This window comes from Seriola dumerili, unplaced genomic scaffold (genome assembly GCF_002260705.1).
Source record: "Seriola dumerili isolate Sdu_G_001 unplaced genomic scaffold, Sdu_1.0 BDQW01000822.1, whole genome shotgun sequence".
NCBI lineage: Eukaryota > Metazoa > Chordata > Actinopteri > Carangiformes > Carangidae > Seriola > Seriola dumerili.
Window position 1 is genome coordinate 1,939,235 of NW_019175077.1, and position 27,852 is coordinate 1,967,086.

Sequence of the window (27,852 nt, forward strand, 5' to 3'; positions counted from 1 at the left end):
CGCAGTAACAATTTTGCGAGAGTTGATATGGATCAGTGTTTGCCAGTTGTTTAGTATCAATTAGATTAGAAAACAACAACAACAAATCTTATAGTAACCATTATTATTCAAGTGTAATTAAATGATTCCTTGTTGCATTTTATCATCATGTATATTGTCACAGGGACTAAAGATTTGGACGGTAAGCTGAACAATTTTTGAAGGGTTAAAGGGCTATTTGTAAATTTTGTTAGTGCTACATAGCCACTAGCATTAACAGCTGTTTACTTACCAGTTTAAAGAAAGACAGTTCAGCATCACCCTTCATTCCTTTACTCACCAAGAGCTGTCTGTAGAGGTGGAAAGCAACACCAATGTAAACTCTTGTCTCTATCACCTCTTTTCCTCTACTGAAGTTAGCATGCTAACTATCTTGTCACGTTCTTATAGTAACTCACTGTAGCCTCCAATCTGCCCTGAAGATGTAGCACTGTTTAGAGGGCAAATTATAATCCTTTGTTCTATATAGACGATGGCCGAAGCTCTTGTTAAGCGCCACCCGCTCCTGGCCCACGTTCTGTGGCTGAGAAAACTTACAAATAGCCTCCTTAAAGGTTACCCACATTTTTATGCAGACATGCTCTAAATCTCATTAATCAAGAGTATAAGCTCTCTTTCTACACCACCTAACTTTATATTTATTGATATGCTGATACATCTGCAGGAGTGTTTCAGAAAAGAACAAAACAAAACAAAAAACACACATGAAGAAAAACCATTTAAATCAGACTGATAAGATTTTTTGTCTGTGCAAATGCTTCAATTATCCTGGAATCTGCTGCCATGTGCCAGCCAGACCATCACAGTATGTTTGCCGGCAGCATTCCTTGTCATTCTTTCAACACTCTGGGAAAAACCCAGAGAGGTTCCAGAAGCCCCTCGCCTGAGACTGAGGGTAGTAGGGTTGCTATAGAAACCACTGAGCCAACCTGGAAGCTGAGGTAATCAGCTATACCAGAGATAGAAGGCTGATGTCAAATGTCTTCATACAGTACACACATAAATATACAATTACTGTATATCAGTACATGGGTGGTGTGTTTATACAGATATGGCCACAGAGAAAGAGCATCACACACATAATTATATTCGTAGACAGAGAAAGAAACACTCATCACACACACACACACACACACACACACACACACACACACACACACACACACATACACACACACACACACACACACACACACACGCACGCATACACACAGACTGTAAAAGTCTCTCAATATGTCAGGTTAACTAGTGATCCCTAGTCCCTAGATTTGGTGATGCTACCAGTCAGTAAGCCTGACTGAGGCTCACTCATTACCACAACGTACTTTTCAAAGCCCCATGCAAACCTTTGAAGTGATCATCATTCTGCTACAGTATCTCTCACCTACACTCTCCTCCTTCTTCAGTCTTTCTTTCTCAAATACATATTAATAACAATTTGAGCCTAATTCTTTCACACACCACCAGACGCACCTTGGCCTAAGTTAGATAAGTTATTATGTAAAATGATAGAAAAAGAAAACCAAACTGTATCGACCAAACCGTTCTTCAGGCTTTCACCATCATCGTGTAAAAATGTATGACAACTTTAGAGCTAACATTTTAGATCCCGTTCCCACATGTAAAGCCTTACTTAAAATTTCATCTCATTATGTAGAATTGATAGTTTGTTGTTACAATTGATTGTCTCAAACAAATTAATAAGTCAAAATCACACATCAGTTCTTCACTTGGTTACCATGGACCAAGCCAATAAGCCATTATACTATGTTACTGCTGAAAGGCAGAGGTGACTACAGGTTAACATTTGTGTTAAATCATTTCTAATTGATGCAACTGGCTACAGGCTCTTTACCCTAGTGTTACATCACTTGAACACAAGTGCTTGACTTGCATACTCGAAATGAGAACAACAGGAGAGACAGACCACAGTAAAATAGCTATGAGACAATAGAATTACAGCTGAAAACGTGCTTCATGTTGCTCTTTACAAACATGGCAATTGAACATAACAGTGCAGGGGGGTCTAAATTCACGTGACTTGATAAAGATTAAAAATGCCAACGATCCATTCAGTGACTTTGTCTTACAAGTGGGGGGATAATTCACCACCAAATATAAGCCCTTGAAAAAGCCTTTATTAGTACTCACCAATTAGCTCCTTGTTTCTTATGTCCAGGGCCATATTTCTGAGAGCGGTAGCCACGGCACACACCACTTTGTCGTTGTCTATCCTCAGTAACTCCACCAGGATGGGAAGGCCTTTCTCCTTGCGGACAGCAGCCCGGATGTACACCGACCACTGACAGGGAGAAAGTAGGGGTAAGATTTCTAAACAGTAAAAAACAGGCCACAGTAGGGTTGTATTTACAGTTAAGGTCCTACAGATCCATTAAAAACACTTTGCAGTGTTCTTCACAACAGGAAGATTATAGGAGTTTTGTAACTATAAACAGTAAATAGCTAAGACACAACTGGAAAAAAACAACCTAGGTTTTAATTTTCCACTCTTGTTCATCATTCCTAACAGCTGTGATACCATTTTACTTCTTGAATGAGATAATGGGGATGTGAGGCATCCACTTGAGAGAACAATTAATTTATGTCCACAGAGCATGGCAAACAAATGAAGGGGCACTGCAACAATAGCAATACTATTTTCCTACTTGCTAGTGACACCATGCTTTTTTAGCTCACCTTACTATGGACACACTGTGGTTAAACGTTTCAGTCCATGCATTTTCTTCCTTTCACTGTTTTATTGTCATTGTGTTGACTTTTTTTTTCTTTCTTTCTTTTAACCAGAGACTGGCTGTGAATTAAAGTGGAAAATGGGAAGAGAGACAGATGAAGCATAATGGGTGAGGTCAAATGGGAGATGTTATATTCAGGGGCAATATGAGAGCAACTGAGGCATTACACTGACTCACAAGTGATATACTGCAAGATGGAGAATTATATGAACCAGAGAGAAAGGTTTTGAGCTTGGAGACCACTCTATCCTCCCTCAACAACTATCAAGGTACACTTAAATGGTCCACTCGACCTTAAACGGCTGAAGTGGTGCCGCCTTGTGGGTCAACAGTAGAAAACTGGGGAGGTGCTAAACATCACCCCAGAATGGATATCAGTCAGTGAAGTGGGAAGCTGAATGTTTCTGTCAAAAGAATAATTTACCCTTCCAGGGTATGTTATGGTTAAAGCACAGTATTGTTTTTCTTAGAGACCAAAATGGACAAACTATGGTTCATATAATCATTTTAGGAAATAATTCACCCTTAGAGGGAAATTATCACATGTTTTAGCCAAGAGCTTAGTGAGCAGAGTGTAGAGTGTGCCAGCAGTACGCCAACACAGCTTCTTTGGAAACTGTTAGCAGCCGTATTCTCAAAGCCAGGAGAGGGAGCTTGCTGAGAGGAGACACAACAAAGCACACACACGCACACACAGTGAGGCCCAAAATAGAAAATGTGATTTCCTGAAGACCACCTGCCCCCATCGTTTCCTCCTTCTCCTTTGTCTTCCTATGTAGCTCTCTCTCTTTTCACCTACCAATGGTATCCCTGATCATACCAAAATCAGATACGCATAACTCCCTCACACGTCAACACAACATCCCTCTCAAAGTGTGGTTGCCTGTCTCATGATCCCTCCTGAGTTTGTTTTCATGTAAATCCACGCTTACATCATCTTTTGACTAATCATTTTTGAGCAAATAAACATTTTCATCAATATTCCTGTGTAGTTTATTCATATCTAGCAATGTCGGATGCAGTGTTATGATTTCAAGATCATTCCAAGGTTATGCCCTCACACTGTCTGCCTTTTACCCATATATACTCCTCCCTCAAGGCTAAAGCTGCCCTCACCATCACACTCTCCAATATAAATGCATGACTCATACATTATTACATTGCTGCTTCTATCAGTGGCTGTTGAACCCAGCTGTACTCCCTGGAGTGTTCAGACTTTGAGCCTTTACATCATTACAGTATTTACATTGCTACTGAACAATATTTTTGAACACGAAAAATAATGGGATTGTGCTCAAAATATTCCAAAGTCAGCAGGGTGGTATGGTGAGCAGATACATCATTATTCCAACTGATGATGATGCCACTGCACGGTGGCATTTAATTCAACCAGATAAGCCTTTAAATTTATATAAAACCTGAACTGAACTTTAACCAGATGATCCAGTCTAAAAAAATGCTTGTGAAAACACCTAACCTGCCATAAATCCATTTCAATGGATATTTGCCTGCCATGAAATTACATTTATTACTCTGAAAGGTTATTCAGATTCTGATTTACATTTACCCATCCTGTAAAATTATCATCTCTCACAGAAAATCTATCCTTACCACATTACTTTTCTGTAAACAGAAGACAAATCAGCATGATGTTTTGTGCTAAATCCATTCCTGTGAATGGACCACATTTACTAAGGGTCAGGAAGCAGAACACTTCTCAAGTATTGCTGCAATTAAGTGTCTATGACTTAGTCATCAGATAGGTAGCCTACACAAATTAACACACAATTGCATGCAAACATTCATGTATATGTACACACACACACACACACACACACACACACACACACACACACACACACACACACACACACACAAGTAATTTGTCCTTTGTACAATGTGAATAAGCTGTTTTATCTGTGGAATCCCTTCCTTTCACAAAAAAATGGCCCATGAAATGCATATTAAAGCACAAAAAAATAAACCTAAAAGTAAAAAGTAAAATGAGTATAAAAGCACCAAAGTCAGTCACACACTCTAAGTTCCAAACATCAGTGCCTGAGAAATAATTCATAATAGCACTTTGTAAATTTGCTTTGAATGAGGTTAACAGTATATTTTCATTATTATACTCCTGGCTTCTATGATATTTATGTTTCAGGTCTGTTCTTGGAATATGAGGAATGTTTCTTTCTTTCTTTCATTTCCTATGATCCCTTTTTGTTTTACATTTAACAACCTACTTGGAACAATTGCACAATGAATTTGTTAAAACTTTTTTTCACTGTTTATTGCTCTGTAGGGTGACATGCTCTAGACCCCTGTAAATCCCTTATAACAGGGTTGATTTTGGTCTTTACTTTTCAAATACAGTGGATTTTGCTGTTTTTTTTTAGCATTACTGTGGTTTGGAAACAGGGAGGGAACGATGTGGAATAGAAGGGTGGGACATGGGAGGAGCGTTAAGATGGCCATTGGTTCTGTTATACGTTTTTTTCTCTGTTTCATTTTTTGCCTTTCTGTCCTTGCATTTTTCCTTTGCAATTTGTTTATTCTGTTTTATTGTTTATCTTTGTTTCATCCCCTGTTAGAAGCACAGTGAGGCTTTGCTGCCTTTTCAGTTCTTACAGACCCTTTATACATCTGTATGAGTGGTAATCTCAATTTTATTAGCTTTAATAGCAAGGGACTAAATCATCCTGAGTGTGGCCTTTCCTCAAGAGGCCTGCGTAATGCTGATCCGTGGCGTCTGGGCAATTGATGGTGAGGGCAGCTTTTTCATTCTCAGTTTGGGGCCAAGGCTAGGGGAACAGCTATTCTCACTGATGGGATTATACCATTTTAACCATCCAATACTATCTCAGATAAAAGCAGGCATTTTATTATTGTCTTGGGAAAACTCTTCAGCAAGACTGTGCCTCTGGCTAATTTGTATGCCCCTACGTCGGATGATGTTTTCGTTTTTAACATTTGTTTCTCTCTGCTCCCTGATTTTATCTCTCACTTGTTAATTCTCTGAGGGGATTTCAACTGTTTTTGGCTGGACCGCAACCATGCTGACTGATGGATTGAATGACTGACTGACTGACTGAATGATGAAATTACACCATAGGTCAGCCGAATGCCACATGGCTAAGTGCTGAAGTTACACCACTGGTCTGCCGGCTGTGTCTGAAAGGCCAACCCCATTAAACTGGATTCATAAAAATATAAGCACTCATTCTTAAATATTTGTTGGTTATTTAATGTCTTTAATATCTTATACTCATATAAACCTTATAAGTCTGAATGCCTTTTCTCTATGGACACAAAGAAGGCACTTGATTGAGGAGACTGGAGTTGTCTTTTTATGGACTTCTAAAAGATTTAGTTTTGGTTCATGTTTCATGTCTTTGATTGTATTAATATATACATCCCTTCAGCCTTTGTTATTATGAATGTTCGTTATTGCGATACGGGGGGGTATAAAGTTTCATTGTATGCTGATGACTTGCTTCTTTATCTCTCTAAGCCTGCCAATTCTCTGCCAACCACCCTAGAATCGTTTAAACTTTTCAGTCAATTTTACAGTTACAAACGGAGATGAAACTCTGTTTTACTGGACCAAGCAAAACAGCTCTTTGCCAAATGGTCATCATTCTCTCAGTGGGCGAATAAACTCTGTTAAAATAACACTTCTGCCTGAGTTTCTTTATCTTTTTCATTGTCTTTCAATGTCTTTTCTTCAAGACCCTTGTTGCTCGTCCTACTGGATGCATTTTCATCTGGAACCTTAATGTCCAGCCTGGATCTCTATGGATGCTAGTGCATGCCATTCTGACTGCAGCACTTGGCCTTGCCTCAGACATACCAAAAGGCCACCCAGTTATCAGTCATCCCTGTGAATTTGAACTCAGTTTCAGAAAAACATTTTTTTAAGCTCCCTCTCTTCATAATCCCATTGCAGCCATCCATTTCTTTGCTAACTCCACTCTTGATGGCTGATTACAGTCTTGGCATAATAAGGGCTCAAAATGCTTTTAAAACCTCAATCAATAAATGTTTTGCATCTATTGCTCAATTAACAGATAAATTTAGCATATCCAGGACCCAGTTTTTCAGCTACCTACAAGTCAGACATTTTGTGTCCAGGAAAACCTGCCTCACAACCCTATTGACATATTTTTGTCTTTAAACCCTACCGTAAAAGGATCGATCTCAGGTGTGTATTCTTTCATTTCAAACTTAAACTGCTCCCCCTTGTCGACTATCAGAACTAAACAGGACCTAGATTTTAACTTTTCAGATGACATTTGGGGTTGGAACAGGAAAAAGACCTTTATTTCTACTTGTATTTGTTTATTTGAGATTTGATAAATAAACATTGGAGAAAAAAAAGATAAATAAGAAGATAAACAGTTTGGAAACCTTTTTAAATCAAGCTGTTACCTTCCAACTGCCTGCGGCCAGGTTCTGTAGAGCCCCAGCTGCTCCCTCCAGGGTGTCGGGATTTGAGCATTCAGACAGCAGGGTGAGGTAGGGCTTGACGATGGTAGGGTGCCACAGCATCTGAACCCCTTTGGGAGGCTCTGCTGTGTCTGGAAAAGGGCCCACACCATCCCACTGTGGGAGATAGGAGACAGATTGGGACAGATTTTTTATGTTAACTCCTTGTCATGATGAGATAGCTGAGTGAACATTGTAAACTCTTTTTCAATAATAACAATTTTTTGCATTTACACAGCTTTGTACTTCGCTTACGGAATAACACCAGGCTGAAAAGCACAGTTTCATAGGCTTATGTGTGATGTCACAATGTTCAGGATTACACCTGTACATTACTGCAGAAAGGCGAAAATTTAAAGCACCGTAGGTCAGCTAAAACAAGCGGGTGAGCAGTTACTCTTAAAACACTTTAAACACGTTTTGAAGGGGCAGAGAACACTGTTCATTCATTTTTCCTACTCTTCCCATTTGCTTTTACCATATGATCTGATTCCACACCTGCAATATTCATGAAAGATATCTGTGGATAAGTATACTGTATATTCTCGTGTCTAAGTGCTTGTGTTATGTCACAATGATTGCATGTGTGTCTGACAGCAAACTACTTCTCCACAATATACACCCCAACCTATTAAAATGTCAAAGACAGTGAGAGAGTGTAAATCACTCCCTGTACACCTGTTATGTAGGAAAGTGGTGATGGAGAGGAAAGGACAAAGCATAAACAGAAAAGAGACGCATTTGAAAGAGAGACTATGAGACAATATTTCACTCCTACTTTTGCTTTGAGCAGGAAAGCTAAAGCGCCACACCCCACTTCTTCCTTTACCTCCATCCTCCCCCTCTCCTCCTGATGTTTGAACTTGTTTATTGAGTGACATGCCCACACTGCTTTTATGTGAGCATGAACCCACAGCCATCTCTCTCTTCTCTTTTATTTCTACGTCTCTCCTCTCTTTTCTCTGCTGCTTGTGATTTATATCTTGCCCCACTTTTCTCACTTGTTGCTTCTTTCTCTACCTCTTTTTTTGATTTGTTTCTCCCTTTCTTTCTTGTTTGCCTACCTCTCCATATACTCCTCTCTCCCTATTTACTTATTCTATTTCCATCCTCCTCACTCCAGTTCTCATTTTTTCCTCTTCCCTATCGACCCTCTCGTTTTCGCTCTACTGCTTCCCCTCCTCTTCGCCTTGTCTCAAGGTAAACTAGGCTAGTGTGTGTCTTGAGAGAGGTGCTGTGGAATGTGTGCGCATGCGTGCATGTTTTTATCTATACATAGATTCTCTGATCATAAAATCAAAGCATTCTTATAGTTTGAAGTCTGTAGAGGTACTACAACAAGGGGCATCAACTGCTTCTACTTTTGGTTGCCTAGAGACATCCTAAATACTAAATATGAATGTATAATTTTCATTAGCGTATCTAAAATTCTCTGAAAATTAAGTAATAAATCAAACATGTTCAATTGTATTTGTTTCAGTACCAGAAACAATTTCATACGCAGCTTTCAAGCTTTTTATTATAAAATGTGAATTCCTTACTGTCTCTTTGACTGATATATCTTTTTTTCTATCCTGTATCTGCGTGGTTAAGAATTGTAAAACACTAAAACTGCTAAATTCTCAGAGCTTTAAGCTCTACATATTCTTCTATGGAAAAACTGATCTACTCGCTGGGTTACACCTGCTCTGTTTACCAATGCCAGGAAAGTAGTTATCTGGTGAGATAGCTGGATTTAAACACTGTTTCCCATTTACAACACTAGAAGCTCTTTAAAAAATAAAAAGAGGAAAAGAAATATACACACTCCAGACTTCATGCCTGTCACATGTGCTCAGTGTGAACCTGCTCTCATCTATGAAGAGAACGGGGTGCCAATGGCCGATCTGCCAATTCTGGTGTTCTCGGGCGAATGCCATTCGAGCTGCACGGTGCTGTGTTAGCACAGGTACCACTAGACGATGATGGGCCCTCATGCCACCCTCATGGAGTCCGTTTCTTATAGTTTGGTCAGGAACATGCACACCAGTAGCCTGGTGGAGGTAATTTTGTAGGGCTTTGGCAGTGCTCCTCCTGTTCCTCCTCGCACAAAAGAGCAGGTACTGGTCCTGTTGCTGGGTTGATGCCCTTCTACAGCTCTGTCCAGCTTTCCTCATGTAACGGCCGGTCTCCTGGTATCTCCTCCATGCTCTTGAGACTGTGCTGGGAGACACAGCAAACCTTGCGACTGCACGTATGGATGTGCCATCTTGGAGGAGCTGGACTTCCTGTGCAACCTGATTGGGCTGCAGGTTCTGCCTCATGCTACCAGTAGTGACAAGGATGCTGGCAAAACAGTCAGGAAGGATAAGGAGAGAACCCCCCTTTTTGGGGATTGTCTTGCTTTTGCCTCTCCATTGCACCTGTTGTCACTTTCATTTGCACCAAAGCAGGTGAAATTGATCCACATTCACTTGTGCTTCCTAAATGGACAGATTGATATCCCTGAAGTTTAACTGACTTGGTGTTGTACTGTCATGATTAAGTATTCTCTTAATTTTTTGAGCAGTGTATATAAGAGACATATAAGAGACTGCTGAATATCTACCAAAACTGAATTCCATTGAATACCCCTGATAGAAAGAAAATGTGTGTATGTCTTCCAGTCGATTGGGAGTATTTATGCTTGGCCTTGCTGTCTGAACCTAAATAATTACTACATTACAGTCTTTTCTCTCCTTGCCTATCCGTCTCTCTCTCTTGCCTGGTTTCTTCTCACATCGTCTGCTTGTCTCTCTTTTTTTACCACTACCCCTTACTCTCATATTTGTGGCAAATACCTCTGAGTTCAGTCTAGTTGCTATCTGTCTGTATAAAGCTATGCTTTACTGCCTATACCTCAATCCAGGCTTATATAGAGCATGTATACAGTTAAGGCAAAAAGACAGGTGTTATCTGACATGAACCTGATGGGTTCTGACACATTACTTGGTTTCAGATCAGCTTCAAGTCCCTTTCTGGCTTGACCAGAGACAGGTTTGGTTATTTCCAAATGTAATTCAATAACAATTTGTCAATTTCTTTCTTTCTCTTTCTGACTGTGCCAATGATCATCCATGAATGTCATGCATTGCAAATAAAATATACAAGAGCATTTTTGTTGGATCAAAAATATATCAATTTGGGTCTCAATTATCAATTTGGATTGGGCCCATGGACAATTCTAACATACACACTCACAACCTAGTCTAAGAATGCTGCATGCTGGTAAGGTATGCATCTCATGTCATGAAAACATGAGGGGGGAAAAGTCCACCTCTATCTTCACAGCCTGAAAAAAGCATGAAAGAATAGACAGCATGGAGGAGGGAGTAAAAAGAGAATCATGATGCTTTTATGAGAAAAGTTGGGGTTAAAAAGTGCTATGTGATTATCAAAAAAATGTGGCTTATGAGCCAATAAATTATAAATGAAGCCTTTTCAACACAGCTTTCGCAATACTCTGTGATCTGTGATTTTCATCCCTGTTTTCCATTATTTACCACACATGTCCCTGTTGAAGGCAAGGCTGCTTGAACCACTCATGCTTCATTCCTGTTTCATCATGAAAGCTGACCTCTTTACTCTTTGCACCCATGTGTATATACACAGATGAGGGAAAATGAAAGTAAAAATTTTAATAAACAACTGGAGAAACATAAAGAGTGCACATACAGTACATCCATACAGGGGATGAGGGGTCACTCAATGGTTTTCATATGATATCTTGTGATATCACATACTGTGGTCTTCACATTCACCAAATCTCAACTCTATTGAGAGAGATTGTATCACACAGTACTCTCACTTTCATCTAAACACCAAAAATTTTAGAAGAATGGTGTTCATCCATCCAATAAAGTACCACACTTCACTAAAGCTGTTTTGGATGCATGTGGTGCCCCAACACTCATACATGTTGGTTTTTCAAAAAACAAAACTAGGTAAAAGTTTCGCCTGCTCCATCCATCCATCCATCCATCCATCTATCTATTCTCCTTCATTACCTGGTCAGCTCCCTTCTTTTTCTTCTTCTTCTTGCCCCAACAGCCCGAGCTTTCTCCATCACGACCGTTGGCATCACACAGCAGGCTATCCAGCTCCTCCAACCCCCCCTGCTGGCCCTGGGACGTCTCGGCAGCCAAGCGGTACGATAGGTTCCTCAGAATGCAAACACAGTTCTCTACAGTCTGGAGATGAAATGAGATGGGAGAGATGAAAAATGAAGTGAGGAAGGAGGAAGAGAGGGTGGGAAGAAGGAAGAGGAGATGAAAAAAGAGATATAAATGAATAAAGTGTGAAAGCTGGGGCAGGAGATTTGTGTTTGATGCCATTTAATGAAACATCTCGCATGAAAACACAGCACAAAGTCAAAGTCAAAGCATGCTAATAAAAACACCCACTCTCACACTTTTACACTACAAGCCTTCCACCCCCACCCACGAGCCAGACAGATGGAGAGAGCGGAAGACAGAAAGAGAGAAAGAGGAGAGAAGAAAGATAATCTTATAGGTAATATGCTTTTGTATTTTGTTAGCTCTGACTTTCAAATGAGATTAGAAGAAATTCAGGTAAATGAGGAAAAATGACAAGCCCAATGTATCGTATCACACCCCATTAAACACCAAGTTTAGAGATGAACCCACCAGCCTGGGAACATACTGTATGAGTATGTTTGTACGTGTGTTTCTGAATGAGAGGAAACAATTCTTACAGTGCATGTTGTCTATTCTTAAGTGTGTACTTGGATGTGCGCGCATGTGTGTTTACTATCACTGAAAAGGGGGAGTCATCGAGTCAACGGAGTGGAAATTAACAAAGACGAATCATCAATCTCTCTGTCTGACCGTTAGTTTATACAAAAGCAACTAAGGAGTGTAATCGAACAGCCTCGAGAGACGCAACAAACAAAACAATGTCTCACTCCAGTGAGCTGCAGTCATGTCTGAAATTATATTCACATGCTGTTATAGAATGATGTAGGAGAAGTTGCATTTTATTTACAATTTGCTGTGACATTTTGTATTTCGGTCTGTTATTTCACACTTATTCCGTACCCTATTCTTTCCGCTTGCATGGTTTAAGGAATAAAAAGGTTCTTGATTTCAGTTTCAAAATGATTACATGGTACTTCTCCACAGGAAGGTCAGAGGTTGGTGTCACTTACAGAACAGCAGCCCCACAACTAGGAAGGGATTCAGAAATGTGTCCAATGGGACAATCAGCTATAAAACATTATTGTAACATTTCACATGGTGAATATTTCTCTGACATTGTGCATTTCTCTCTGGATGTGTGAACATGAAAAGCAGAGAGGACAGAGCCAAGTCCTGAAAAATCCATAGAATGAGGGTGAGGGGAATTTTTGTGAGGCCAATAATGGAGACAAAACTGCTTATACAACTGCATTGGCACACGAGATGGTCTATTATAATCCATTATAATATTATTTGAACAACCCAAGCTTGTGTTTCTTAGTAATTTCTGCTTTCTTGTTCTAAGAGACCAATGTTATAACTACACCTTTTTTAAAATATATGAATAAGTATTGGTGAAGTAGAGCTAATATATACAGTATTTATCATATATTGTTCACTCCTCAAGATCTACTTTCTAGTATTTTTAATGATGGATCACATCAGTCTGCCAACAGATGAGCAAACAGTGTAAGGAGGAGCATGTCTGTGCAAAGAAGATGAGCAAAAAAGAAGAAGAAAAGGCAAAAAGCCATACAGAATACAAAATGAGCATGTGGCTAATGTGATCACCACTGCAACTGTGACCACTTGCTGGTTCACCTGCCAATCAGTCTTTGTTACTGAGCACTCCTCTGGTGACTGCAGTCAGATGGTGGAGAGGGGCGGGCGGTTAAACAGTGATTAAGGATGGCCATTTAGAAAGGCTGGGAGACAGGGAGACCTTGAGAAGTCAGTCATCCATAACACTGTTAATGTAGTATTGACTGGCCCACACATAGTGTGTCATGAACACACATGCTGTATACACTGTACACCAACATGAACATGTCCTCACACAGAAAAACACAAAGTGAACATAAAGCCACTCAAGTTTGACTACTAGCAGAGCTAAATTGGCAGCAAGAAGTGCCACAACACTTTAAATTTGAGGGTTTAATTTGCCCTAAATAAAACATGAGCTGAAGTGAATTGAACGCTTCTTGAAAACTAAAATTCTTCTTTCTTGTGGCTGCTGTTGGCAGTGAGTGAGGTTGAGCCATTGTTTTTTTTTCACCTCCTGTGCACTGAGAAGATTTTGAGTTTTTCTGTCTACAAAAGATGGAATGAGACACTTTCCTCTCTTGCAGCCTGACATGGTGATTTTATATGAAAATACAAATTAACTGTGTGATAATTTTGCCTAGTGTGGTTTTAATAAAGCATGTAAAAGCATGAATGAATTTATGTTGACACAGTCATCCACATTAAATAAACACAACCTGAAATGTTTACAGGTTCTCTCTCTCTCTCTCTCTCTCTCTCTCTCTCTCTCTCTCACACACACACACACACACACACCTTGCTGTCGATCTCACTGCTTCCCAGAGATGTCTGGATGACGTAGAGCAGAGCATCTGTCAGGCCATCACACTCCCGCATCCTTCGTCTTGCCTCCTCACCTGCGGAGCTTACATTCCTGCAACACACACACAAAGATTACTGTCAGTGTGTGTGTGTGAGTGTTTATATGTGCGAAAGTATGTGCCTGTGTGTTTGCCAAATAAAAAAGAGAAAACAAATGGAGAAAGAAAGAGAGTTGGTGAGGAGGGAAGATAAGACAGAACAGATGAAAGAAAAAAGAAAGCTTGTTACGAGAGATGTAGAGAGACAGAGGCAGAGAGAGAGACAGAGAGCAAGTGAGAGACAGATACTGGGAAACCTGGCAGCTCTCCCTAAACTAAACAATTGAAAAGGGAGCATTAAAATTCTGGATACATCTCAATCTATGCCCCGAAGGCTCGCTTCAATTTAAAGCACTTGACTTGAGTCCAAAAAAATAAAAAAAATAAAAAGGAAAAGGGAAAGGAAAAAAAAAGCCACTTTAGTGAGGCAGTTGGTGCCTGAACTTCAGAGCCAACATTCACACCAACGCTGCTTTGATAGTTTGACAATATTGTTCCATTTATTATTAGTAGCTCTGCCAATATGATGCAAGGAAAAAATGAATAGAATTTTAATTGAACTAGAGTTACAGGTGGGTGGTGTTGAGTTGGATTTGTTTGGGTTTCAACGTGTAGCTGTCTATGATACAGACATGCTCAGTACCAGACACTGACTCCTTTGTCTGTCTCAATAAAATAGATATGGCACTGGGATATATAGCACAAGCTAGACTGAATATTGTGTTTCCCTTATACATCCCCTGTTGGAGCTCAGTCCATAATAACAACACTTTCAGTCTAATATACAGATGGTAACAAATTAAAGAAGAAACCTGAAAAATTAGTGGAGAAACAGGATGACAGTCCTCCCATCCATCTGTCACAACCGGTCACTGAATGGTTTGATGTGTATGAAAATGATGTGAATCTTATACTACGGCATAAATCAAACTTAACCACCGCACACTGAGAAGACTTTTACTGAGAGTGAACAGCACATTTCACCTGCAGCTTCTTTGGGCTCACTCTGTATAATTATAAGAGCGTACACAGGTGTGATAAGTCCATATATGTACATCATTTGACCATCATCATAATCCTACAGTTACAAATGTTAAATAGTTTTACACAGAATTAACAAAAATAAGAACTGACTATACATACTAACTGCAAGAAAAAAGGTCCAATTATTTACACAGGTAGACTGTAGGTCCTGCAGCTGTCCCTCTACATCATTAAACGGGGACGGATGTCAAGGGACTTAACAGCTCACCTAAGGGTCCAAATAACTTGTGGAGAGAGATATAAGTGAGAATGTTCACCACACAAAAAAGAACTCAAATCTTGTGTTTCATTAAGTCCATAGGGTTCAATTGTGTTTATTTCATGAACCCAAAATGCTTGCTTTCTTAAAAGCTGATTAATCAGATGACCCCCTCTTGGACCGGGGTGTACTTTTTCAATGCCAATAAATTTTAGGGAAGTAGCTGACCAATGGTTTTTCTCTTTGTAGTGTCTGGCATGGCATAATCCATGTTTCCATTTCTAATGTCAGCCTTATACTCAGCAACTCCCAATTTGAGACTGTTCTTAGTTTGGCCTACATACAAGCCACGTGGGCATTTCAAGATATAGATGACATGTATAGAAAGACTGATGAATTCTTTTACATTATAGTTCTTTCCTGAGTGAGGGTGATTAAGTGTTTAGACAAAAATGTTGAAAACCTGAATAATGACAAAATGAAGGCAATGATGACTGGTCATATGAGCTACATGTATGGCTCTATCACACCTGTGAATGCTCTTGTAATTATAGAGAGTGAACCTGAAGAAGCCGCAGGTGAAATGCATTGTTAGTGCCACGGGTGCTCAGCTCCGAGGCATCTATTAATATTCCTTCGGGCTTATTATTATTCTTCCGCCAAATTTTGGCGCGTAACTCGTCCCGCACCTTTGAGAAAACCCCAGTAATATATACATCAAAACGTGCGTCTTGATCCTGAAAGAGGTGCTATGACTTTTGGTGTTAAAATTCCAATTTTTCCCAAAGTTATTTCCAAAATACTGGGAATAAATAATGCATTAGGAATGCATTGGAATTTTCTTTAAAAACCCACAAAATTTCACCTTTTTTCTACAAAATTTCATCTTTTTTCTGAGTCACCCAGCTCTCTCATACTTGCACGTAGAAATGTGATTCAAACTATAAAACGGAGGAAAACTTCTGCTCTCTCCAAAACACAGCAACTGTTTTTACATAACATGTAAACTTTTCAAACTATGAGCACTCAAAGGAGGAGTGGAAATCACTTTTTCTTCAAAGTTAGAGTGACAGCGTCAGTTGGCTAGAGTGCGTGAAGCAGTAAAAAATAACCTTTATTTTTATTTTTAACTCGAGCTCACGGCCAAACCGTAAAAAGGAGACAAATAATTCTTTCTGAAAATGTAGACATAGTTGTTGAGATTCATAAAATGCAACTTTGACAGGCAGGGTCTGCACAAAATTTAAACGGGGGTGCCGAGTCCGGCAGCAATACCTGTCTCACTCTCATTGACACCTAATGTAATCGTCTTTTTTTTTCAAAAGAATCTCACTCTGTCTTCGCACTGAGCTTACTCACTCATTTTAAGGAATATCTGAATAAAATAGAGACTGTAAGAAACTTCTGGCTTCAGTGTCTGTCACGGTGTTTTCGGTTTTTGAAAAGAAGTAACGGTTTTCTCATAATTTGCAATTGTTTTAAGCCATGTAGAAGCCAAATTCTGGGCAGATTTTCACATTGCCATGGCAACGGCAGCTCCTGACCTGTGTGCGTGTGTGCGTGCCTAGCAACCAGATAACCAACTCTCCAAGCTCCGCTAGCTTTACATTAGCCGCATGTTAGGTCTTAAAGTAGAAAATTCCAGGGAAATTTTGAGTTGTATGTATAGTCAAATTAAAGGAAAAACCAACAAGTGTCTAAGCAAGGTGTTGTTCCACGACGTGCCACCAGAACAGCTTCAATGCTTTTTGATATAGTTGTCCCATAGTTGTTGAACTTAAAAAAAACAACACAGAATATGAGATATTTCCCACATAATACATGATGGAGGGATCTGACATTGTTTTATATCAGAGTCTTTTATATCAAGACATTTCTCAAAACCAGAATATGATCAGGGTGACTTTTGAACACTGGAAATAAATCATGTACTCATCCCGGCAGTAGCCCCCATGGCACTCAAAATTTCCCTGGAATTTTCTAGTTTGATTTATACTTTAGTCTTTCCCGCGAACAACCAGCACCTGAACACTAATAATGGCTGTGCATGGGTAGTTTCCCTTCACAATCACCAGTTCAACAACTATGGGAGATTTTGGACCGATGTGTTAGACAGTGCTCTCCACCATCATCATCAAAGCACCAAATGAGGAAACATCTTTTGGAAGAATGGTGTTCATCCTTCCAGTAGAGTTCAGACTCTTGTCAAAAAGCATTGAAGCTGTTCTGGTGGCACGTCGTGGAATAACACCTTGCTTAGACACTTTATGTTGGTTTTTCCTTTAATTTGACTATACATACAAATATATGCAGAATGAAAGTATAATATAAAATGATTTACAAAACTGCCTTTAAGAAGACATAATGTTCACTGATGCATATATCAACTACAGTCTGCACAAGAAAAGAATAGACAGATACACCTGAATTATTTAAGGTCACTTAACATTATCCATTGACTAAAGCATATCAATGATTGCACTGGAGTGAGTACATGGATACATTATGATGATGTATGATTTTGGTAAATTCAGAAATATGAGTGATATAGAATATACTTTGCATTTCCTTGGTACTATAAAGACAAAAACAGACAGATGAAACAGAATTTCATACAGAGCTTTCTTTTTGGAAGTTAATTTTCCAATTACAGCAGTAGAAATTCCCTGTCAAACTTCTGATCAAAAATAGTATACAATGAAATATAAAAGCAAGAAATGTTTGGAAGTGTAGAATGTGTCTGTGTGCATCATGCTGTAGATTACAGAAATCAAGTTGAGAGCCATAACAAGCATAGTGTAGTGTGTGTGTTTGTCTATGTACAAATGTACAAATGTACAAATGTAGACATGCATTCTTAAGACCTCATTGTTATAATGACTCAATATATTTTCTCAACATAGTCACAGTCAGCATCAATTCTTCTCAATTCAGTTGAATAATGGCAATGGAAAGAGATAGTGATGTCCTGTAAAACTATTTTACTAAACAATATTGCCACTATAAGTGTAGTAACAGTTGTAGAGTGGAAAAACATTGCTCAGGGGAGGTAGGTTCACTTTAGTGGATGAGTACGAAGAGGTTTTAAGGTTATTAACTACATATTCTGTTGGCTATATTGAAGGACTATAACTGTTGTCCATGAACAGCTGAATGTGATTTTATAACTGCATGAGTGTGTCAGTATTAATTTCTGTGCTGCTTCTGAAAATGGATCAGTTTATCACTAAGGGACCCAATCTAATGTTAAAAAAGGGTAGGCCAAAACCTAGTATATGGCTGAACTGCATCTATTTGCATTCTGCCTAGCGTCAGCCAGGTTCAGTTCTTTATGTTTACTTCTCTCCTACGCTCTGTGCTCACATATACAGTATTTTAATATAGACAAATTTTCAATAAAGCTGTTCTCATTTACACAGTCTTCTGTTTCTGTTGTCAGACAATGGAAAAAGTTTGAAATAGTGATTGAAATGTGGTCCATTAAGACTACCCGTTAACTTTCAAGCTATTTCCAAGATGCTGCTCTGCTGCTGCAAAAATTCAGATTTTATAATCGTGGCGTCATCTGACAAAATTACCAAACACATAAATTAAAAACAAAGACTGTGTTGTGATTTTTTATATTAAATTGTAAAATGATGACTCAGAGGGAAAGAAGAAGCGACAGGATATTAGGCCATTTTCACATATAGTCCTTTTTAAACAAACCAAACTCAGTCCTTTAAAGTGGACCAACAGAAAAGAGACTCAGTTGCATTTTTGCATTGTGTTCATTTGAAAGAGGACTCAGTTCTCTTTATGGTCCGCTTCAGCACTGATGGAGGCTCAGTCCTCTTTCTGTTCACACTATAGTTCCTCTGGAGCTAGGTGGAGCAAAATAGCTGTTGCTGTACTTGTCATATCTTATTTGGTTAAATTAGTGATTCAATACAGTATTTCATGTGAATATATAAACATCTATATATGTGTGTGTACATACAATATATTCTTGTGTTATTACTGTAAATTACATCTTTGTTCTCATTAACAAATACAACCTTATAAGTGAAAGTGTGTGAATGTGTGTGATAGAGACAACTAAGAGAGAGAGAGAGAGAGATAGAGAAGTATGTGTGCATGTGTGTGTGTGTGTGTGGGGGGGGGGGTATCGTTTCTGTGTGCAGTAGACAGTTGCTGCTTGATGTGTTTGTTCTGGAGAATTACTGTAGTTTAGTTTATTTCCTCAGAGCAAACTACTCCTCATCCACCAGTTTTGACATCCTTACCAGTGGCCATGGTTGCGCCAATGTTTTTCTTTCTATCATGGGGCTGGCCCCACTGTTGTGATCCAGCCAATAATATGAACTTATTTGCTTACTAAAAACTATGCTCACTTTCTTAAACAAAACTACTTAAATATGATCTCTGAACAGCTGTTTCTTGTGTCTGAGTCTTAAAAAAGGACCAGGGAGTAAGACAAGGCAATAACAAAGTTTGCAAATATGGCAGTGTCCTCATACCATTCAACTATAGCCTACAATGCAACTGTGAGAATATACATGGCTTTTATGTTTTTATGTTATTTCTCCATATTATTGAGTGGTTGTTAAACACTAAACCTTTATTTGAGGACAATGCTGCACCGAACCTTAATTATGCTGTGTGACCGATAATGGGATGTGGTTCACCCAGATACTCTTATCAACTGGCAAAACAGAGAGGAAGAAATCAAAATAATTAACAAATCAATTATTGAAGTCTGGTAACACGAGTTGAAACATATTTCTTTAAAGGTGAAACGTCAAAAAAGACTCAAGAGAATAACAATAGCAATGTGAATGAGGAGCCAACGTGATGGTATGAATGGATAAGTTCATCCATCACATTGACATAATAAAGAGATCACAACTGTTTCACTATAGTCTATGAGATGAGGTTAATCATTTATTGTACTGATGAGAAAGAGAGAAAAGAGAGACAGAGGGGAGGGCACAAGAACTCAATTAAAACTTCACATTCACGGCTCCCCGCTTCCAAGAGAAGGTCAAGTCATTTTCACCCGCTTTGAATGCTAATGGGCAAACAAGCATACGATGGAAAACCCGCTTAGCAGAGACACAATTCTCTGTCAAGTCGATATAAAACAACAGAACAGTGAAAACACTTCACCTTGACTAATGTTTAAGCACCAAAGACAGGAGGTGGGTTTGTGAGGAATAGAGAGGGTGGATAATTAATTGCTTTAACACTCAGCCTTGAATATGCTGACTTCTACCATCAAGCTTTTTATCTGATTTCTTATCATTGGTGGAGGCAAAAGCACCTGGCTGTGCAACACAAATGGAAGAGAACTTTCACAAAATGGAAATTTAGACTTGGACAGATGTAAACTGTCAAGAGAGAGTGAGTGCTTGAAAAGGTCCTCACCGTTGTGATGGTTGGACAAGAATTTTAAGTTAAAGTTATTCAATATTACTTTGACTGAACAAAAAGGACTTTAATGTCTTGAACACACTGTTGCACCATGCACCACAAAGGTCTTGATGTACAAAAAACATTTTCTTTTGTAAATATTTGCACCTGACAGCTAACATAGAGCCTTAATTAAAGTGTGCATTACTTCTTTACTTTCTCCTTCTGGGGATAAAGATAAAATGCTGTGGACCAGTTAAAGGCCTTCCAAATAAGTTTTTTTATACTATAGTTGACTAGTTTTGCACAGCCATACCTCATCATGCAAGCTCAGTTTTTCTAAGTTGATATTTGCAAAACGGAAAGTACAGTAATTCTTTACACTTTTATGCTCCAATTTATTAGAAACTAGACTATAGATGATGTAAGAGTACACATGAGCACCTACATGCTGGTTTTTGCATTACTCATGAGTGTATATTTATGTAAATGATAGTGACTGTGAATCTCCTTAAATTTAACTGGTAATCTCTACTATTTTACGAGTCCATTACAGGCTTACACTTCAACCAATCAGACGTCACTCCTCATTAATTCAGTCTAACCCATTAGCCTGCATCGTTAAATAATTACCTACTGAGCAAAAAGACAGAGCTTGATTAAGGATCCCATTCAGAATTTAACAGTTGTTATTTTAGCTGCAGTGGAATAAAAGGAAAGTGCCATTGGTGCCAATGCAAAAAAGCAAGCCATTTCCTGACTTTACCTCTTAATGTTTGGAAAAACAAACTATGTCCTAGTCAAGTAAGAAAAAAAATTTGACATAATGGTAATATTCAGTAAATTCTGTATTTCTAAAATGCAATAAACAACATTTGGCTCATTCTCATGGGAAATTTTGGGAGGAAATATGGAGAAATTGGAGTGCTGCTGGGCCAGCATCATTAAAAGTACAGAAAGACACAAAAATGTCTTTTTAGGAACAAATGAAAACAAAAATAAAAGGAATGAACTAATTGAAAAAAGTTCGCTGAATTCAGTGCCTGTAAGTACAATTAAACTGAAACAAAAATAAGATATATCAGAGGTTACAAAGATAAAACAGAGCCTTGGTTAAATCTTCAGGCTACAAACTCTCTTTTGATTGATTGATTGATTGATTGATTGATTGATTGATTGATTGATTGATTGATTGATTGATGAGGTCTGTAAACCAAAATACAAACACAAAAATAGATACATAAAATACCTTATATGTATTATGACTTATATATAATGTTTAACAAAAAAATGCATCTCCTCATAAGTAAGAAAACCTTCAGTAAAAAGCTTCCTGGTATCTGCAGGAGCTGGCTGGGCAGTCATTAAAGCATGGCAGAGATGACTATTTTGTTTCACCAATTACACAGTTTAAAAGATGATAGACGGGTTATATAACTGTATACCTGAGGAAATCAAAACCAAATCACACTTTTCACTTTCTATAGTTTTAGTTGTTGGAAGATTCGTCCAACATGTAACAGGAAAGATGTGAACATGAGTGAATTTCAGACAGATGGCCCTCTAATGTTGCTCAAGGAACAAATGACCACTGAGTGACTTTGTCTCAAACAGCTGGTGAGTGTGTGTGTGTGTGTGTGTGTGTTGGCGGCAGGCACAGGCACAGGCAGCAGAGGGTCATCACCAGATGGCACACACATGTATGCAAACCAATTAATATCAATGGAATAAATATAGAAACAAACTAATTTGTGACTGCACACTCCGTATTCTTGATTTGTCTAATAGCTCATCCTATTGCTCATCCACATCTGTGGGTTGCTGAAAAGGAACAAATTGCAGGTGGTTGTGAGTGTGTGATCGTGATGAGTACAGAAATACACACACACACACACATACACTCACACACACACACACACACACACACACACACACACACACACACACACACACACACACACACACACACACACATACAAATAGTGTGTACAACATCAAGGCAGTAGGTAGCTTTTTCTCTCTGGCTTGGCTGTAAACCAACAACCCACAGGGAGGTAAGCGGCACCTAAATGGAGGATATGGAAACTCTCTATAGGAGACCTTGTGTCTGAACAGATAACACTGTATGTGTGTATGTGTGTGTGTGTGTGTTTGTGTGTGTGTGTGTGTGCATATGTGTGAAAAGGGATGGACCCTTAATGCCCACCACCCGATTAGACAACATATGTGTCGATCAGCATCATTAGCTGCTTGGCCCACATTTAAAATATGCACACATGCACATTCACACATACAGAACATACACACATTCACACACTAGCACACACCCATAATCGAAACACCTGATGCAATGACAGCAGTTAATTTCCATAATCATATGCAACTCCCCTATACTGGCTGTCATTTTCTGAGATTGAGTCACTTTAATATTGTTGCGTTTCAATGACCACAAATATGTATGTGCTCACATATGCACATACACACATGTACACACACAACATTTATACAAACACCAAGACTCACACATCCACATAGACATGTACATATTCTCATGTATTACACACAGGCACACACAGCAAAGGGGTAATGAGAGAGGTGAGAGGTCTGAAATTGAGGTACACTGGGACCTGAACACTGTGGCCTTATGTCATTTTAACCACCCAGAACAGATAGTGAGATAGAAAACAACCCTGGAGAGCAGCAGAAACACCTTCATTACTCTGTGTCTCAGCTCCCATTTCTGAGATCCTGTTAGTCTCTCCTTCTCATTGTTCACCACTTCTACATTCTCTCTGTTCTCATCTTCCCAACTTTTAGCCATCTTTTCCTCTGCTCTGCTGTCCTCCTCCTTTACCAGCTTTTACAATTTGATCTCTAACTTCACAGAGTGGAGCAGTGCCACTGACAGCATCATTTGTCTTCCCCCGCATCTTGTCTTGTGTTCTAGAGGAACACACACACACACACACACACACACACACACACACACACACACACACACACACACACACACACTATAGTCATATAAACACCTTCGTGAGTTAGGAAATAATAACTTTGACATAAAAGTTGAAAGTCTGAAGACATCACAGGCAAAAACTGATAACTTAGTCTTAAAAGTTTAAGGCAATTTGTCTTGCTTTGGGATAAACAAACAGCTAAAAGAAATACCACAGATGATCTGAGTCCTATATTAAACAAATCTTTTCACACTCTTGGCACCATTCAGCATTTCTTTTAAATTATCATCCTTGAACCACAAAATATAGTTTCCATGAGGCCCTATTAGCATTTACCCCTGTAGTTGGTAAAACGCATTTTTATTTCAATAGTTTATCTAAGACTCCTGTCACCACCACAGTAGAGAGGAGGTGGATGGGATTTAGTATATGTATATGCAAAGGATTTAAAAATGACATTTGAAAAATTCACCAGCAAAGTTTTTCAAGTCTGCATCAATAGATTCACTTCCTCTTTTCTTGTTTTACATTTGAGTGCTCAGACACGATCAAAAATGAGCTCTATACTTCATACCGTATTGTGTAGGTATGACTAAAGCTTAGACATGCATGACATGTAATGAAAAAAAAACATTTCAGCTCATTTGGCCTTAAGAACCAGAAACATCTAAAGAAATTTCAATTTGTCTATTTTAGATTTCTATAAATTACCTAGCCCATCTAACATAAAAAACTCATTACCTGCAATGCACAAACCGCTACCTCTTCTAACTGCAAATGAGAATACATTTCATAGATATTACACAGAGGAATAACTTCATAATCACATATACCTATATTCTGTACACTGTGCAAGTACCCAGTTATGTGCTCCCGTAATAGTTCTTATGCATTTAATGATGATTCTATCTAAACAAAACACATTTCTTATATTTCAGTGGTAGTAACCTATGCTTAACTATGCTCTCAATCTCTCTCCACTCACAGGTGGACAAATAATACAATCCAAATGCAAATGCAATAATGCAAAACAGCCTAAAAAATACAAGAATTAAATCAGCACTGCTCTGACTCTGACTCATCCCAGGAAAAAAACAAACAAACAAACAAACAAACAAACAAAAAACAAAGCAACATTATAAAATCCCCCAATGTAATATTTGTTGCAAATGCAAAGCTATTAGTGGACTGAATAAGATTTGTACAGGTGTTTGTGATATTGAGTTATTATGCATAATCATCTTGTCCTGTACCACAAGCCCCCATGGCAGTTCCTGCGCTGTTCCATTAAGAATGCCAACAATAAAAGCCAGAGAGATTTATAATAAAAAAACACTACACTACATTTTACCTTTCAAAAGCTTGTTTATGCTGTACTGTCTCTAATTGCACCTGAGCAATATACCTTGCACTGCCAGCTGCAGTTATATTACAATAGAACTCAAAGGTGGTGTTCTTCACAATTTGGTAGATTCTCTGAGGTGGAGGACAACAACAGTGCAGCAAAGATATAGAAATGTACAAGAGCTGTGGTGCTATCATGTTGACAATATTTTTACTGTTGAAATAAAAAGCAATTGATACAGATCAATGCCTTTAAAAAAGAAGTGCCCATGTTGGATTGATATCATCCCAGTGACTGGCTGGAGATGAACATTTGATTCTTCAGCCAGCAGACAGAGAAGTTTAACTGAAAACGGTTTATAACTAGAATCATGCAAATATCCATTAAATTAATATTTGGATATTTGGAAAAACCACAATTATGCAAGCTAGCATTCATATTTAAAGTGATCACAAATGGAACAATGTCTAGAGCAACTGGAGCCTTTGCTTTGGTATGTTAATAGCATCCACACATGTTCACAATGTAACACCTTACACACAAACTTATGTGAATATGTACAAAAACCTGTTTGTGACATCTTCATAATGGCTTTGAAATGCTTTTGAGAGACATTCAATAGCTGGAGATAACCATTCAAAACAACTTGAGAGGAGCCCTGCAAAGAGGCTGAGGTGAGGTTTAATCCAGAGGCTGCTGGTGGTTGATTGAGTACACAGGTCAGAGAGATGGCCAAGTGGACAGGGAGTTTCTTTTCTACACCATCTCAGACCTCTGTGGAGTTGGTGTGTGTCTGTGTGTACATAGATGAACAAATGCTGTTTATGGGATTGTAGCATTAACGCCATATTTTAGAATTTACTCTCGTTGAAATGGGGTACCAGTCCTCTGGGAGGACAACAATGAATTACTTCATTGCCAAATTTATCAATCTCATATCGGAAGCCATGACTTCTCGATTCAATGGATCTCCAGTCTCCACGTCAAAAGAATACAACAGGACAACAACTGGGTGTAAATAAAGGAGTTTATTAACTAAACTACTATCTACAGAGTAAATTCAAGGTGTAATAATCATAAAGATGAAAATAATAATGAAATGAGCGGTGTGATGAGTTGGTAATGGTGGGAGAGAATATGTTATGGCTATACACTATGGCTATACAGCTAATGATACTACATCTACGAATTAGGTTTGATGATTAAATATTGCTATATTTCGACATCAAACCAGTCATGAGCAGAGTGTTAAGACCGGCCTACTGTGAGTTGCGCTGTAGCTGAAGACCCTCGGCTGGAACCCAGGTGGCTGTGGTTGCCGTGGTAACCCCGGAGACGCGGGATCTAGGTGGATTCTCCTACAGGCCGTGTCCCGTTATCACGATGGCGGATTCTGTTGATGTCTCAGCGGTTCAGCTCTGGTGGAGTTTGCCAGGAGACTTTCTGTCTCAGGCACTCTTGATTTCTGGTTGACTTCTCTGCAAGCAGTTGTGCAGAAGTGTTATCTGCCGGCGTCTCTTGAGGTTTGATGCGAAATAAACTCTAATGATCTTCACTTTGGCTGGATAACTTTAGAGGAGACTGGCATTGACCAGATAACTCTAAAGTTGTCAAAATCTTCAAAAAGGAAAACTTGATGATGATTTAAAAGTTACAAAATTACTCTGAGGCACTTCTGTTATTTTGGTTCAGTTGGTCTTGACTTGGCTTATAAAATAAAAGATCACGCATGTAGACAAAAATGATGTTACTTGGAGTTTGTGGCAAAGAAAAATAAAAGACACGAAAAGTGCAAAAATGACTAAGAGCCATGAGTTTGTGGCTAGCAGCTTAGAGCTAAGAGTTTACATGGCTACAGAGCTGGGCTTTGAGCCGGGACTCTGAGCTTATCTCGCCGAGTTTCTAACTTTTTCGCATTTCTAACATTTTTGACTTCTAACCTTTCTGGCTTTTCTGACCTTGTGTGAATTGTTCACGACTGTTTTATCCCCTGGGGGGCTGGCGCATGTTTCAGGGGCGTCACCCGTCTTCTCCTGTGTTTCCACTTGGAGAAGAGTGTCATTTTCCACTGAACTTTGGAATAATTTAATTCTAGAGTTTACTTATAAACTCGCACATCCGTCTTCCACCATGACCACAAAACATTAAATGAAATAACATATAAAACTACTTGCACTAATAATGGCAGAGAGGAGTAATAGGAGTGTTGATTTCATATTACATCCTTCAAACCTGGAATTAATCATGATACAAGTGGTTAATTGATCAAACAACAATATAAACATTTCCCAAAGCTAATAGTCTATAAATGTGGATTACACAGCAGTTCTTTGACTGTAATAATAATAATATGGACATTCTGGATGTCATGTAGTGTGTGTTACCTCGTGTGAAGGATGCTGACAGTACAGTATGGTCACATGAAGGACATTGTCTTAAAATCTACATGTTACATTTCAAACATTCTATGGGATAGAAGTTTGGGATTAAACTATTGCATAGGAACATCTCATGAGTTACATAACAGCTAGATATTTAATTTTACATTCTTCCTTAGATCTGTGTCTGTGAAGAGTGTTCTGCTGGTCACTACCCAGGATTGGAATGTGGGTTGTAGTTTATGACTCTTATCTAGAGAGGGACAGAGGAAGGGAGGTTGGTGTGTGTGTGTGCATGTGTGTGTGTGTTCATGCATGGCACAAAGAGGCCAGGATTCACACCTTAGTGTTAATCAGTCCTTTTGTTGTTACTTTTCTATATAAGAAACAATTAAATGTCATTAGACAGAGTCTTATTGTTACAAACTGGAGATTTTGCCTATATTCTCCAGTTGCCTGGTGTCTTTGTCTTCATTGGTTGATCCTCTGGAGCTGACCCTTTGACCTTTGGTCTGGTTCTGTGTCATTCGGACATGCTCAAAGCATGGTCTGTTTGTGGAAGAGGGGTCCTTTGTCTCTGTTTCCTATCAATTTGATAGT

General features: G+C 38.8%; 1 protein-coding gene across 1 annotated transcript in view; it reads right to left on the reverse strand.

Moving 5' to 3' along the window:
• Positions 1–27,852, reverse strand: part of LOC111237263 (catenin delta-2-like) — a 250,031-nt gene that overhangs the window by 31,294 nt on the left and 190,885 nt on the right. Inside the window, exons 16-19 of the mRNA XM_022766288.1 lie at positions 13,832–13,949; positions 11,303–11,485; positions 7,221–7,394; positions 2,191–2,341 (exon numbers count right to left, since the gene is read on the reverse strand). Coding sequence (XP_022622009.1) covers positions 2,191–2,341; positions 7,221–7,394; positions 11,303–11,485; positions 13,832–13,949 — 626 coding nt within the window. The remainder of the gene's footprint in view (positions 1–2,190; positions 2,342–7,220; positions 7,395–11,302; positions 11,486–13,831; positions 13,950–27,852) is intronic.